The sequence below is a fragment of the Erythrolamprus reginae genome, chromosome 1 (assembly GCF_031021105.1).
Source record: "Erythrolamprus reginae isolate rEryReg1 chromosome 1, rEryReg1.hap1, whole genome shotgun sequence".
Taxonomy (NCBI): domain Eukaryota; kingdom Metazoa; phylum Chordata; class Lepidosauria; order Squamata; family Dipsadidae; genus Erythrolamprus; species Erythrolamprus reginae.
Window position 1 is genome coordinate 303,591,544 of NC_091950.1, and position 15,469 is coordinate 303,607,012.

At 39.4% G+C, this 15,469-nt stretch overlaps 1 protein-coding gene across 2 annotated transcripts in view; it reads right to left on the bottom strand.

Moving 5' to 3' along the window:
• GOPC (golgi associated PDZ and coiled-coil motif containing) overlaps positions 1 to 15,469 on the bottom strand; it is a 38,402-nt gene that overhangs the window by 10,087 nt on the left and 12,846 nt on the right. The window contains exons 3-8 of one of the 2 annotated variants that reach the window (XR_011557414.1): positions 13,096 to 13,271; positions 12,049 to 12,214; positions 11,638 to 11,733; positions 9,794 to 9,958; positions 6,880 to 7,057; positions 5,269 to 5,480 (exon numbers count right to left, since the gene is read on the bottom strand). Coding sequence is in view for 1 of the 2 variants with exons in the window: in XM_070733425.1 (XP_070589526.1) it covers positions 5,368 to 5,480; positions 6,880 to 7,057; positions 9,794 to 9,958; positions 11,638 to 11,733; positions 12,049 to 12,214; positions 13,096 to 13,271 (894 nt within the window). In the remaining variant the exon portion in view is untranslated. Of the gene's footprint in view, positions 1 to 3,247; positions 5,481 to 6,879; positions 7,058 to 9,793; positions 9,959 to 11,637; positions 11,734 to 12,048; positions 12,215 to 13,095; positions 13,272 to 15,469 lie in introns of those variants that run through there. The other variant, XM_070733425.1, reaches the window with a different exon arrangement.

The window sequence follows — 15,469 nt, forward strand, 5'->3', positions numbered from 1 at the left end:
AACCACTTCACTGTGGTGAGTCCCTCACACTGCCTCCCATACACCCGGTGCTAGGTTGCCTCCCAGAGCATCTGGGCACGGAAAGGCAAAAGGGGGTGCTTCACCTGGCTGGAATAACTCGGCTTCAGCCAAACCGAGGAGTCACCACAATGAAGGAAAGCGGCTGGCTACAAAGCGAGCGAGCGAGAGGAGAGGGGAGCCCTTCAGCATGGGAAGGAAGAGGAAGCAGGCAGCAGCAGCAGCAGCAGCCTTTCGGTCAAAGGAGCAGGAGGTTCCCCCTCTTGCCCGCCTGGGTTTCTCTCTGGTGCAGTGTATGGGAGGCAACCTCGTGCACATGGTCCTCCTCGCCCCCTGAGAGTCCCTCTTGTTTTTTAAGCCTTAAAGTTTTGGATTTTTTTGATTCCCATCATCTTACCTTCTTCCTTCGGCAGCGATTGTCCTCCTCCTCTTCTTCCTCTGCCTCCTCCCACCCAAATTCGAGCTTTTATTTCTTTCCTAGTGGATTTTCACGCTTTATTTGCTTTTACAATGATTCCTATGAGAAAAATTGCTTCTACTTACAAACTTTTTTACTTTTATTCGTTCTAGAACCTAGTCATGGAACAAATTAAGTTCTTAAGTAGAGGTACCACTGTATATTATCTATGCTTTGCTGCCTTGAATTATTTGTAAAACAATAGAAGGGGGATAAAAACCTAGTAAACAAAACAAATAAAAGCAGGCCAGATAGTAAGAAAAAAAGCTACTGTTCTGCTCTGCATTAAACTGAGGTGGAAATAATTTAGCTTTGCAATACTTGCAGCATAGTATAGACAAGCAAAGGGTTCCCCATAGATTTCATACCAAAGTTTTTTCCCAGTTAACAAAAAAAAAAAAATACTAAGCTCTTTTGACCATTGTTTGACAGGAAATCTTTTAAATTGAATACTAGGTCTACTAAAATATACATGCAATCGGCTGTGAGTTTCTTAAAAGATGTATTTTTAAAAAAATAAAATACTGTTAGAGCCCAGCTTATCATAATGCTCAGGCAACATTCAGTCAAAAGCAATGATAAAGTATATTAAAATCAGTATTCCCTTGACTGACAATAGCAGCTTTAACACATTAAATCAGCTATAAAATAGTACCGGTGATGGCAAATGTCAAACATTTGTCATTTACATGAAATGTAATGTAGTAGCAGGCAAGAAAATTTTACTCACTCAACTTCCTTTACCAGATTACTCACTCTATGAGAGCCAGTCTACTTAGTGTTTAAAGCAGGGGTCCCCAAACTTTTTACACAGGGGGCCAGTTTACTGTCCCTCAGATTGTTGGAGGGCTGGACTATAAAAAAAACCAATGAACAAATCCCTATGCACACTGCACAAATCTTAAAGTAAAAAACAAAATTGGAACAAATACAATATTTAAAATAAAGAAGTAATTAAATAATTAAGTAATAAAGCAATTTATACTTCTTTATTAACAAGTAAATTTCAACTTAAATCAACAAACTCCCTCCATTTCTCCTTCCTTCCTTCCCTCCTTCCTCTCCATTTCTCTCTTCCTTCTCTCTTTTCTTCCTTCTCTCTCATTTGTTTCATTTTCCTCTCCCTCATTTTCTCTCCATTTTTTCATTTTTCTCTTTTCTCTCTCTCTCTCTCTCTCTTTCCATCTATCCCCCTTTCTCTCTTCCTCTCTCTCTCCCTCTTTCTCTCTTTCTTTCTCTGTCCCTCTCTCTCTTTCTCTTTCTTTCTCTCACTCATTCTCTTTCTCTCTCCCTCTTTGTATCTCTCCCTCTTTCTCTCTCTCCCTCCTATCCTCCCTGCCCCTTGCCTCTGTACCGCCTCCTCGCTCAGCAGCAGACCGCGGTGAGTTGACAGGAGATTCGGGAGCTTATTATATCTATTGATAAAATCTCGTGGGCTGCCGCGGGACGGATCAATTGCCTCAGCGGGCCACATCCGGCCCCCGGGCCGTAGTTTGGGGACCGCTGGTTTAAAGCATCAGTCTAGAAACAGGGAGACCATGATTCAAGTCCAGCCTTTGCCGTGAAAGCCAACTGGGTAATGTAGAGCCAGTCGCTCTCTCTCAGCCCAACTCACCTCACAGCATTGTTATGGGGAAAAGATAGGGGAAAAAAGTAGTAGCTGTGTTCACCACCTTGAGTTGTTTGTAAAAAATAATAAAGGCAGGCTATGAAGTGAATGGGTGAATGTAACAATGCAGGAGTCAAAATGGGATGTGCATTCCACTATGTTGCTGTGAAAAGATGACTGAAGAAATGTAGCTCAAGGTTGATACAAAATCAGGGACACCTTCTTGACGCAATGATGAAGAACATACCATACTTTATACAGGACAAAAAAGCAATGTACATAGCTCTTCCTTTTGTTTGTCCCAACCCGCTGGGATGAGAAATAGTCCATAGCTGAGAGTGGACTAATCTGATCTCTCTGCTCCTAGTCCAACAATTTAACCATTATACCACACTGGCTCTATATACAGATAGGTAGTGTTTTGTAAAGTTTATTAATTACCTAACAAACTAATTTTTTTTAAAAAATTAGATAATAGGGTGCCAATACTGCAATCAAACCCCTAACTATTACCTTTACCAAAACATGAAGAATGGGTAAAACGTTTGTGGAAGGCAAGAGAGCCCCTCTGGCTTCTCTAGTTATACATATCAATAATGCATTCGCAATGCCAAAATACTGGAACAGTATTGGAATAGCTCACATTTAGAGCCATTTACAGAATCCTGTGATCATGTGACTGCAATTTTTTTACCAGTTTATAGCATTTACTCCTGTTTCCGGCAATAAGTGCTCATTAGTGAAATGGGCTTTTTTTAATGACCACCACAAAAACGGTTGTAAAATCAGGAATAGTCATAGGGTGATCTGCTGAACTACTGGTCCAATTTGCAACCATAAGTTGTAAATACAGGTGCAAGTTGAGGACTAGCAGTAAGACGGAACAATACATTTTTATATGCAACTCAAAGGTGCTTTTTTTCCAAGAGGTAATTGGATTTGAGGCAACTAGAAAAAAAACATCTTTGGGACACATGATAGAATTGAGAATCTCCATAAACATTTAGCAACTTCATACATTTTATAATCTCATTGCCTAACTGAAAATTCTGGCTTGTCTTGGAAATAAGTGTTCTTGTTAAGATAACTTTAACAGTGAGACATTCATTAGGGCAGCAATTAAAATTTACTGCAAATTAAATACAATTCCATGAGCAAGTGAATGAAATGATGCACAAAAGTAATTTTATGAGCAACATTATAAATGGCAAAATATTTGCATACAGTATTTACATTTTAAAGTTCTCTATAAACATGTATATAGTGCACCTAGAAGAGACATATTTAACTGTGTTCCATAACACAACATTTTAAACATTGAACATAAGGTTAACTGACATTACATTAAGGGCCTTTTTTATACGTTCTCCATTTATGTACAGTCAATAGAAAAAAAAACACTTACAAAGTTTCATGTTACATTATTTCCACTCTCAAAATACATTTTTAAATATTATATTTCAATTGCCTGCAGGAAAGTGAATGGAAAGCAGGCATTTCATGCTTTATCCTATAATTTTAAAAAGCTACATGGTTTTTAACCATTTGCATACAGAGAGTGTGCAGTTTTAATAAGTCACATATGTATACATTTATATGTGGGTGTGTAGGTATGTATGCACACATGTACCTAAAACACACACGCACACATACACAGCAGTACAAGAATTTAGCCAAGACAACCCCATTAATACCAACATATTCTAAAAGTGCCTTGAGCGTTTTTAGGTTTTGGAACTTTTGAGTGCTTAAAAAAATAATACCAAAAATATAGTTCTGTGAAGTATCAGGGCTTTAATCATTTTTCTGCTAGTCCTGGATGGACCTCACAAGATACAAAATATGTTTTCTTGTATAGTCTTCACATAGTCACTGATGTTCTTGGTAGTGATTATTAATCTCCCATCATCATCATAAGTAGAGAACGTCACCTGCAATAGCTCTACTCATGGAATGGACCATTAGCATATGACAAGACTGCTACTATAATCTTACCTGCAATGTATGATCAGTGCTTACCAACAATTTATTTTGGAGATGACTTGGCCAATGATTACATGGCCAATCACCCCACATAAACTGATGACCAGCCATTAACTGATAACTTACAATGAGACAGTGCTGCTTTACTATGTGCCCAATAAATTGGCTCTGAAGTGCCCAATAAATCACTTCATGTGAATCTACTGCCTTTGCAGATAATTTAAGTAGCAATTTTAAAGAGCCTTTCCTCCTGCCTTTATAAAAATCTCACCCTCCCCAATAATCACTAAGAATACAATTGGATAGATTGTGAATGGCAACTGAATGATCAGTTTGTAGGAATCTACAATATGATCAGGACAAAGGTGAACGTGGGCCCTTGGAACAGCCCAGAGCTAATTTAAGTGAGCTACATTTTACAACTTTAGAAATAAACTAGAATTACTAATCTATGGAACACTGAATTCCTTCAGACAAGCTAGTTCCTGTATGACATGTGCAGTGATTATAATGTTATTGAACAGTAGGACGAACAACTATATCAATCCAACCTTACTTAGTTAGGAGAAAATGAACACTTGTACAATTTTTAAGGGCAGACTTAAGTAAAGTAAGTTCATTTCATATTTAGTGTTGCTGTTTTTTAAATTAATATTCTGCTTGATGCTTTAGGAATATATTCAAATCCAGCATTGACAGGCAAGAATATTTGAATTACATATTCAGTGCTAAGTAAGATTACTTCCAAATAAATAATTAATCAGTATTTAAAATCTTACATGTGCATTTTAAAGCAAAATATATATTTATTTTGAATATTATAAAGTTCGTTGGGGGGGGATGTTTTTGTTTTGCTTTTCACCTTCCTGCAAGGTGTATTTTTAAACCATTAGTCATTCTTATTTGTTAGTTGCAGCCTATTTTATTAGTAAATGGATACCATTTTGTTTTTGGTATATGTGAGAGGAATAAAGCATTACAGCTCCTCTGCTTCTTTCTATACTTGCATTCAGAGGTACAATCCGAAATGAACTCAGGAGAAGTCTTGGAGGGCAAATAATACTTTGGTGCTAAAATTCATGGGCAACTGTTTTGAAAAGTGGGACATTTTGCACATTTAGACTTGTTCATAATGAAGCCCTGAGGTAACCAACCAGAACAGATTTGTTTTACAGACAATGGTAACACAGTGTCTCTTTACCTTATGAACAGTCCTTCATTGTAACTTTCTGTGGCATTTATCATATAGAACAGCCCATGAAACCCATCTTAAAGGAAATACTAGTCCCATTCAGAGGGGTTAGGCTAAGCTCTCAGAAGACTGGGCTAGTTTAGATACAGTCTCTTCAGTTTCAATTGTATTCCCCAGGTCTCCATTTTCATGGCCATCAATACTTGCTTTCTTATCAAATACTGTAAGAAAAAAAGAATGAATGAAAGGAGAAACTCTTTTTTTTTTTTTGGATAATATTGTTGCCAATATTTGGTCCAAGCACCAACTGTCTAGGGTAGCATAACTCCCAAGAGAAAGAAGAAAGTGATACAGATATACAGTGGTACTTCGGTACTCGACCACAATTCGTTCCAGAAGTGTGGTCGAGAACAGATTTGGTCGAGTACCGAATTTATTTATCCCATAGGAAATAATGGAAATGGATTTAATTGGTTCCCAGCCCCTGTTAACTCGCTGGGAACCAATTAAATCTATTTTCTTTATTTCCAATGAGATAAATAAATTCGGTACTCCAAGCTGCAGGAAGGGTGGGGGCGGCTGCAATCCCCGCAGCTTTGGGGGGCTCCTTTCCTCAATGCTTCTTCTTATTACCTGTAAGCAACTGCAAAAACTTTCTCCTTCCCGGCGGCTGCAATAGCGGCGGCTTCCCTTCGAGGAGCAACAGCGCCAGGAACGTCACGTAATGAAGAGAAGCTGCTGGAGCGGCGGCAACTGCTGAGATGGCTCCGGCGGCTTCCCTTCATCACGTGACGTTCCCGGCGCTGTTGCTACTCGAAGAGAAGCTGCCGCCGTTGCCACCGCCGGGAACGAGAAAGTTTTTGCAGCTGCTTACAGGTAATAAAAAGAAGCAATGAGGAAAGGAGCCCCCCGAAGCTGCTGGGATTGCAGCAGCCCCCACCCTTCCTGCAGCTTGGAGCTCTTATAGAGCTCCTCAGCCCCCCGAAGCTGCCGGGATTGCAGCAGCCCCTGGCGGTAACATTTTGGATAATGAACAAAATTTTCTGTGGCTGTTCGGTATCCGAATTTTTGTTCAGATACCGAAGCAAATTTTTGCCGAAAATTTTGTTCGTTATCCAAAATGTACGAGAACCAAAGCGTTTGAGTATCGAGGTACCACTGTACTTTTATTTTGAGATTCTATAGAGGACTTATAAGGGTACTGTTGATGTTACAGCACCAAAATTACAATGCACTACAATTAAAAAAGACCAACATATTTGTTTTCTCAGGGGTGAGGAAAGCTTGTTTTGCTGCTGCTTTAAGAATATATACTTTTGAGAGTTCTGGGTAAAGGGTTATTTTTATAGAGAGAGAGAAAGATCAAAAACAATGACTAGAACAGAAATGATTACTGCCATTTTGATGAAATTTTCTGTCTGCTATTTATCAATCGTGTTGTGTTACTGAAGTGGCAAAACCTTTCTAAAGACAGACAATCCTAAGTGTAATTAGGCAAATAAATTTAATAACATGCAGGGTTTATTTTAATTAATGTTTACCAAAACAGACATATGAAAACCAGAATAATTTCATTTTGATTTAGTTGAACTTTATCTGTGTTTCTTTAAGAAAGTTTACCTTGTAACGGTTTATCTCCACTTCCATCTTTTCTACTGGAAGCACAATTGCTACCTTCTTCTAATTCATCAAGATACAAACGATAGCGATGTCCACTCTCATCCTCATATTCTACATTTTCATCATCTGAATCAACTTCAGGAGCAACGTATACAACTTCAAATTCGATTTCTCCTCTCTAGAATACAAAATAACAATCATCTCGCTGCTGAAAAATGGATAATCTGATATATAAAGCAATGGAAGAAATCATGAGCAGTCAATATAAAATGCACTGCAATCAATTTATATATGATCCTCTTAAAACAGGAGTGTCAAACTGGCAGCCCGTGGGCCTGATGCGTCAAGCACAGGCCATGTCCACTCCAGCTCCACTAAGAGAAATAACAGGGTGAAATGTCACATGACAGCAATGTGATGCTGTGAGTTTGACACCTGTGTTCTAAAAGAATAAAAGCAACTGAATTTTAGATGTTCATGTCCACTGTGATGAGCAAGCTATAAGCAAAACAAAAAAAAGTAGAATTAAATATGCACCACATCTCTCATTCTTCTGCTCACATACTGCTTTCTCCTTCTTTATTTAAACTTCAAGCAATGGATATTTAGAACCGCAGAAAGTATTTGATATTATAGCAAAGGAAAAAAGAGGAAGAAAGATTAAGTTGCAAAATGAGACATCTTGAAATAAATACCTATACACAATATCCACTGACAGACTTCTCAATGGAGTAAGATACTTTTGAAAAGAAGTCTTTTTTGGTTATTCTGAATTAATAATAATAATAATAATAGTATTAATAATAATAATAGTAGAAGTAGTAGTAATAATAATAATAATAATAATAATAATAATAATTTTATTAGATTTGTATGCCGCCCCTCTCTGAAAACTCGGGGCGGCTCACAACAATAATAAAAGGCAATATAACAGTAGAACAAATCTAATATTAAAAGAAAAAGATATATAAAACCCCAACAATTAAAACCATACAACACATACATACCAAACATAAAATATAAAAACCTGGGGGAAGTGTCTTAGTTCCCCCATGCCTGGCGATATAGGTGGGTCTTGAGTAATTTGCGAAAGACAAGGAGGGTGGGGGCCGTTCTAATCTCCGGGGGGAGTTGATTCCAGAGGGCTGGGGCCGCCACAGAGAAGGCTCTTCCCCTGGGGCCCGCCAAGTGACATTGTTTGGTCGACGGGACCGGGAGAAGGCCAACTCTATGGGACCTTAAAACCCAGAAACACATGGATTGTTGCTCAGCTTTACTTCTGATCTATGGAAATATTTTGGGGAATGTGAGCAGTACATATGAAATGTTTTTATTTAACTTCTATGCGGCTCAATCCCAAATTTCTGGGCATTGTATAAACAATATGAAAAGGATTCAGTCAAATCTTACTGTGTCAGTTAAACCTTACAACTCCAAAAAACATATTATCAAATGCTTAATAATTTTTTCAGATTTTCTTGAATGCCAGAAGTGATGGGGCAAGGTACCAGTATAACATGCACTTCTCCACCCCTTAAAAGTGGGGGGAAATTGTAGTGCACCTTATACAGCAAATGTTGCTGGAGACCCATCCACCCGCCGACCATTTTCGCCTTCTGCATGTCACATTTTTGGTGCTTCCAGACAGTGGGGTTCTGCAGCAGTGAATGGACCAAAGAGGTGATGAACAGGCCGCAGCAAACAGGCCACAGCGAATGGGCCATGGTATTAGCGAATAAGTGGCAGAAAACGGGCTATGCCAAATGGGCCAGGTGAATACTGGGATGGATACTGGGAGGCAAAGGCAGATTTTTCTTTCTTGTTTTCCTCCCCCCGAAAGGTAGATAAGTCTTATAGTCCGGAGCCTCTTATACGCTGGAAAGTATGGCACCTTTCCGATGGCAGCATATTTCCATAATAGGGGCAATATTTGAGATCATTCTTTTCTATGCTTGTCTCACGCACCCCATACTAAGATCAAATTATTCAAAATAATTTGTTCATGAATTTGTTCATAAACCAGAATTTCAAAGAATTGAGATGATTATGCAAAAACAAGTACTGTACAATAATATACAAACCTCAATCCTGTTTACTTGCCTTATCCCTTCAGAAATAGATTAATAAACCATAAATTCCATGTGTGGCAGGGAAAGAGAATGTCCTTGAAGGATAGGAGGAAGAACTGTTACCAAGGCAACAGTAATATAAAAGGGGCTTCAGCCTGGGCCAACAAAGTAATGTGAGAAAATACTTCCGTCAAGTCCCTCCTTACTTCACATGAAGATAAAGGGAGGGAGGAGGAAACACATTCAGACACATTCAGAACACAAGAACAAGGGGACACAATCTGAAGTTAGTTGGGGGAAAGATCAAAAGCAACATGAGAATATATTATTTTACTGAAAGAGTAGTAGATGCTTGGAACAAACTTCCAGCAGACGTGGTTGGTAAATCCACAGTAATTGAATTTAAACATGCCTGGGATAAACATATATCCATTGTAAGATAAAATACAGGAAATAGTATAAGGGCAGACTAGATGGACCATGAGGTCTTTTTCTGCCGTCAGTCTTCTATGTTTCTATGACTTGAAAGATTGATGTCAGCTGTACAAGATAGACCAGATTTAACCCAGTGTCATGTAAATTGGTACTATCTTTATTTTGACAGATTTTTGCAACCATACAGCAACATCCTGGTTTAGAGTTAACACAAGAGTTCTTGGAAATTCTGGTTTCAGAGATATATTTAATAATAGATAATTATCATTTTCCATAATCAGAAAATATGGTAAATGAGACACGCCGCATATGTTGAAACTGTAACTGTATCAACTGGTATACTTATTCCAAAAGAATAGGGAAAATAAATGTATAGTATATGAATGTTGTATTAACATATACAAAATTACCTGTTGCGAAAGAATAGTTACAGCCTCTTTGTGTTTGGCGTCTCTCAGATTAACTCCATTAACTGCCAGGATGGCATCTCCAACGTGCAGGCCTCCACAGCGATCAGCCGGTTGACCCGGATGAATTTCAGAGACCAAAATGGGAACACCATGCTCCTTTCCTCCCTATCACACCAATATTTAAATACGTCAAAAATGTCTTCTTATAAATCGAAATTCTTCGCATTTTTTTTTAAATGTAGAATTTATATTGCTATCTGTTCAGCAAAACGCAATAGCGTAATTGCTACTTGGTATTTAACACATAACACAATTAGGAAAGCTTTATACTTTTATAGTGAATTACAAATTTTGTGTTTTTAATTAGAATATCAATATGGAACACTAGATAAATAACATAGGCTAGTACAGGGGTTGGCAACCTTAAACATTCAAAGAGCCACTTGAACCCGCTTTCCACAGGGGAAAAAAACACACCGGGAGCTACAAAACCTGGGTGGGTGTGGTCAATTCAACATCACTCCGTTCCAGTCACATGACCCCCCTAGCCATGCCTACCGAGCCACAAAAGCCATGTCTCTCCCCAGCGAAGGGCTACCAAAAATTTTTACTACACACTGTGGGCATGGCTTATGCAGGACACCCTGCATTTTCTTTCAACATCTTTCAGTGCAAATTGGATGCTCTGGGGTGGAACTCCATTTTTGCTACACTACTGCATTCCCCTCCCCCACCCGTCCGGGCAGTAGCCCACCCTTGTCTCTCCCCCCTCTCCCTATCTCCCCCTGCCTTCCCATGTCTCTCTCTCTCTCTTTTGTCTCTCCCTCTCTTCCCCTCTCACCCCACTTTCTATGTATCACTCCGTATGTGTGTGTGTCTATGTCTCTCTACCCCACCCATATCTCTCCCCCCTCCTTTTGGGTGACCGTCCTCCTCCTTCTCATGATCTCCTGGTAGGCTGTGGCTGAGCTGGGAGCGTGGACACATGCAGGAAGACCCTCCCCAAACGAGTACCAAAATGCAGCAAAGTGCAGCACTTTAGTGACGGAGTTAAACACAGAGCACTTTTGCGCCTAGAAAGCAGGCAGGAATCCAGCATCCCTCCCACTCCTCTTTCCTGGTCTCCCGATGCCTGTTAAGCCAGGCTGAGGAGATCCCTTGACGGGAAAGGCGCTGCACGTAACAGGACACAGCTTCTCTCTTACACTAGTGCTCCTGCCATCGCCTTGTCATCCCTCACCCTCAACAGTTCTTTAGCTGAGCGTGAAGGGCATGAACTCCAACCCAAAGTGGCAGGAAGTGAAAGCTGCCTTACAATTGGCGAAGGCAGGTACCGGGGCGCTTCGCTCCTGCACTCTCTGGCGACCCTCCTCCTCCTCCTCTCATGCTGCCCTGGTCAGCTGTGACTGATCCGGGAGCATGTGCACATGCTGGGAGTGATCCGCTGCCCACCCACCCGCATGCATGCACTTTTCCTGAGCTTTGCCATTGATTCGAAGGTCTCCCAGCATGTGCGCACGCTCCCGGCTTAGTCACAGCAGGCTAGACAGTCACAAGAGGAAGAGGGGGTTAAGAGAGTACAGAAGTGAAGCAGACCCGTATCTGTGCGTAAGGCAGCCTTCGCTTCCTGATCCTTTGAGCTACAGTCCAAAAAAGAAATAAGAGGGGTGAGGCCAACCTGTTATGAAGCAGGCAGCCGCGGCAGAGGGCTCGAAGAGCCACATGCAGCTCCAGAGCCTCGGGTTACTGACCCTTGGGCTAGTATAACATGAAAGACATGCGAAAGGGTTTTTTAAAAAATCATTTCTGAGAATAGAAAAAAAGAAAATAAATTTAAATATTACTGTAATTGAAATGCCTAGTCCTTCATGATCTTCTTTAACCAAGAGAACTTTTCTGATTGGACCAACACCTTGGCTCTTCTTTAAGGAATCTGGATTCTAATTTAGAAATTAAAACAATATGAAATGTACATGTAAGCTTTTCGGATAATTATAAAATAGCAAATAACAATTCACTATCTTTTTGTTTAATCCAGCTTTATTTAAATACTATATGTTCAGAGTTATTATTTCTAAGAATTTAAGAAATAATTAAGCTTCCTCGTATGAATATGAAAGTGAAGGGCGTGCTTAAGATTCTCACATGTAGCAGTTCTATATTTTATCAAATTTATGGAATCAAATATATGGGTATACTCAATACGAATCATCAAAAGCCAAAGTATACATAAACAAAACGTAAAATCAACTTACATGCCCTGGGGGTGCTTGCATGGGTCGTTTCAGATCGTTTCGACCTCGGCATGCCCTGATTACAGTTTTGTGCCGGTGCAGATGGATTTCAGCTTCTAGCTGGTTCCAAAGTTTGTCATGGGCAGGTCCTTTCATATCTCTACCCAACAACTGAATTTGTTGAACTCTGAAAATAAAATGTGAAAATTATATATATATATATATCTGTATATGTTCAGCTATCTTAGACTATGATTTTAGACTTAAGGTCATAGTCAGACCTTAACTTGTAATTAATATTACAACAATTGCAACTGCAAAATAAGGCAGTCAAAGCAGAAAAAGCAGTAGTTTTATTTTTTCAAGCAGTTTATGTATACAATTTCATTGAACATACATAAGTGCTTTGTGAACAGTCTGAGTTAATTTGCTTACATGTTAACATTTTTCCAGCTCCTAATTTCTACCTCTATTATCCAACCATTTATAAAACAAGTCCCATTTTCAGAAATACTCTGTAATTTCTTTTTCTGGCTCGATGTCATGTAGGGCTTTATAGGTCATAACCAACACTTTGAATTGCGTCTGAAAACTAATCGACAGCCAATGTGGAGTGCTGGAGAGACATGGGTATATCTGGGGAGGCCCATGACCACTCATGTGGCTGTATTTTGCACGATTTGCAGTTTCCGAGCACTCTTCAAAGGTAGCCCTATGTAGAGAGTTGCCCATTTTAAAATTTGTTCTTTCTTTTGCCATTTTCTCCCCCAAATTAAATGTGGACATCTGTTCGATGTATTTGTGCTAAAAGGCGGCTGACCAACTAGATAGCAAATCCTGTCCTCCACATATAATTTATTTCCATTTTGCAGCAAAAAAAAGGAAAAAGGCTATTGGACTATCCCACAGCTAAAATAGTATGTGCCTGGTCTCACCTCTTTTGGAGATAGCTACATATTCTCCCACCAGAGATAAATAAGCCCTTAATTATAATAGATGGAATTTTTATAGCAAATTTTTCCATATTCCTGGTGCGTTCTCATAAATACTATATGTTGTCAAACGTACCTTCCAGCTAGTTCTTTATCTAAATATTTAGCTGCGAGTCTGGCTCCATATACTTCAGCCTGAAGCACAGCTATGTGTCGACGTAGAGCCTCATTTTCCTTCCGGAGCAATTTCACTTCAGCTTCAAGTTGGGCTTCTTTCACCTTCTCTTTCTTGCTAGCTTCAAGTTCTCTCTCCTGGAAAAATTAAAGCAAGATCCTAATCACTTTCATCACATAAATTAACAAGCCTCACTCTCTCTATGTATGAACAGGACTAACACATCAATGGCTTGTTGTTGTTGTGAACGGAAAGTTACCTATGACACAAAACCATGCGCAACTGAACATTACATTTTTGAAGGTAAAAGCTCTTTCCTTAAAAAAAAAAAACACCACTCCAATCACTAAAACAGTTTGTCTAAAAATAAAAATACGCAAGCCTCCACAAAACGTTTGATAATCTAGCTGCCAATTTCTCTGTATAACAGAAAGCAATTTGGCAGGAAACCTGAAAAGCTTTTTGTTTAAAAATAAATAACTATAAATTATAAACATGTGCCCCTTAACTCCTACTACGCTGTCTCACTTGAGGAGGAGTTGTTTCTGAGAGGGATAAATGAAGGCACTAGCAGCATATAGCAAAAGTGTATGTAGACCCCTAAAGCCTGAAGGTCATTCCAGCTACCCAACTAAAGGAAGTGGGGTGCCAATATTTGGCTGCAGGGATTCGAGAAGACACTGGAGCTAGATGATAATGTTAGTGACAATGGCATAGACCAGTGATGGCAAACCTATGGCACGGGTGCCACAGATGGCACATGAAGCTATATCTGCTGGCACGCGAGCCGTTGCCCTAGCTCAGCTCCAACATGCATGTGTGTGACAGCCAGCTGATATTTAGCTCACACAGAGGCTCTGGGAGGGCATTTTTGGCTTCCAGAGAGCCTCCAAGGGGATGGGGGAGGGCGTTTTTACCTTCCCCCAGCTCTAGAGAAGCTTTTGGAGCCTGGGGAGGGTGAAACACAAGCCTACTGGGCCCACCACAACAGACCATTTCCAGCCTCCAGGGAACTTCCTGTGGGGTGGGGGAAGCTGTTTTCGCCTTCCCCATGCATTGAATTATGGGTGTGGGCACTCGCACATGCGCAACAGCGCACACCCATGCTTTTTTGGCACCCGAGGAAAAAAAGTTCACCATCACTGGCATAGACGTAATTTTACATTGCATAGCAGAAAGCAATGGTCACTACTCCTGTATTATACCAAGAAAACCACACGATGAGCAATATAAAATGACTGATAATATAGAACCAGATGATGTCAGACAACTAAGCTGATGCTGCCATGCAGGATACGAAAATCTAAAGCTGCAAAGACAAAATTACACTGAGAAGATGGAACATAAGCATAAACATGGGGAAACACAACACAGTGAAAGATCCACACATTGACCTCTTTGGTATCAGTGAATTAAAATGAATTGGAATTAGACACTTTCAGTCAGAAGATCATACAGATTTACTTATGATATAAAAACTTGAAAAACAAAGGACATGAAAAACAAAGAAGGAAGAGCATTGCTTTCATAATCGAGATGAACATGGGAAAGAAAATACTCAGGTAAGAATGCTGCCAATGGTCAAATAGTATCTATTAGATTTCATAATCTTTTAATATGACAATTATCTAAGTTACTGCTCCAGTCACTGATGCAAAATGAGATATTAATGAATGTTATAGATAAGTCCAATCTAAAATTGATAGACCAATGCCATAAGGTGAGTTGACGGAGACTGGAATACCATATACCGTAGTTGGAAATAGTTAGGGGGGAAACATAAAAATAAAGCATGATAATGACTTAACTGTTTCTGCAACCCAACCAATGAATTTTTTTTTTCATTGCTTACTATTCAAACAACCAAAACAGTATTTGTCCACATAGACATCACCGGATAGAGCACATAAAAATCAAACTGACTAGTAACAAGGAGATGAAAGTTCTCAGTTCAAACAGCAAAAATATGGCAAGGGGCAGATCATGTGTAAGTTCCAAATAAGGTTAAAGTGAAGCACAAAGCCAACCGGTTTCACAATATGATTACCATTTCCATTAGGAATCATTTTGAATGGCTGAGTTTCATTGACAATGAACCAATGGAATAATGAAAGAAAATTTAAAAAGCTGTTAATGATGAATATGAAATAAAACTGCCAAAGACCAAGAAAAAAGCAATAGCAAACTGGATATCAGGACAGATATATAAATTGCCAAGGGGAAAAAAGCCACAGACAACAAAGACAAAAATCTCAAAAAACAAGTACATATAAATACCTTCTAGAACAGGGGTGATCAAGCTCATGTCACCACATGACGTATCATGACTTTTTCC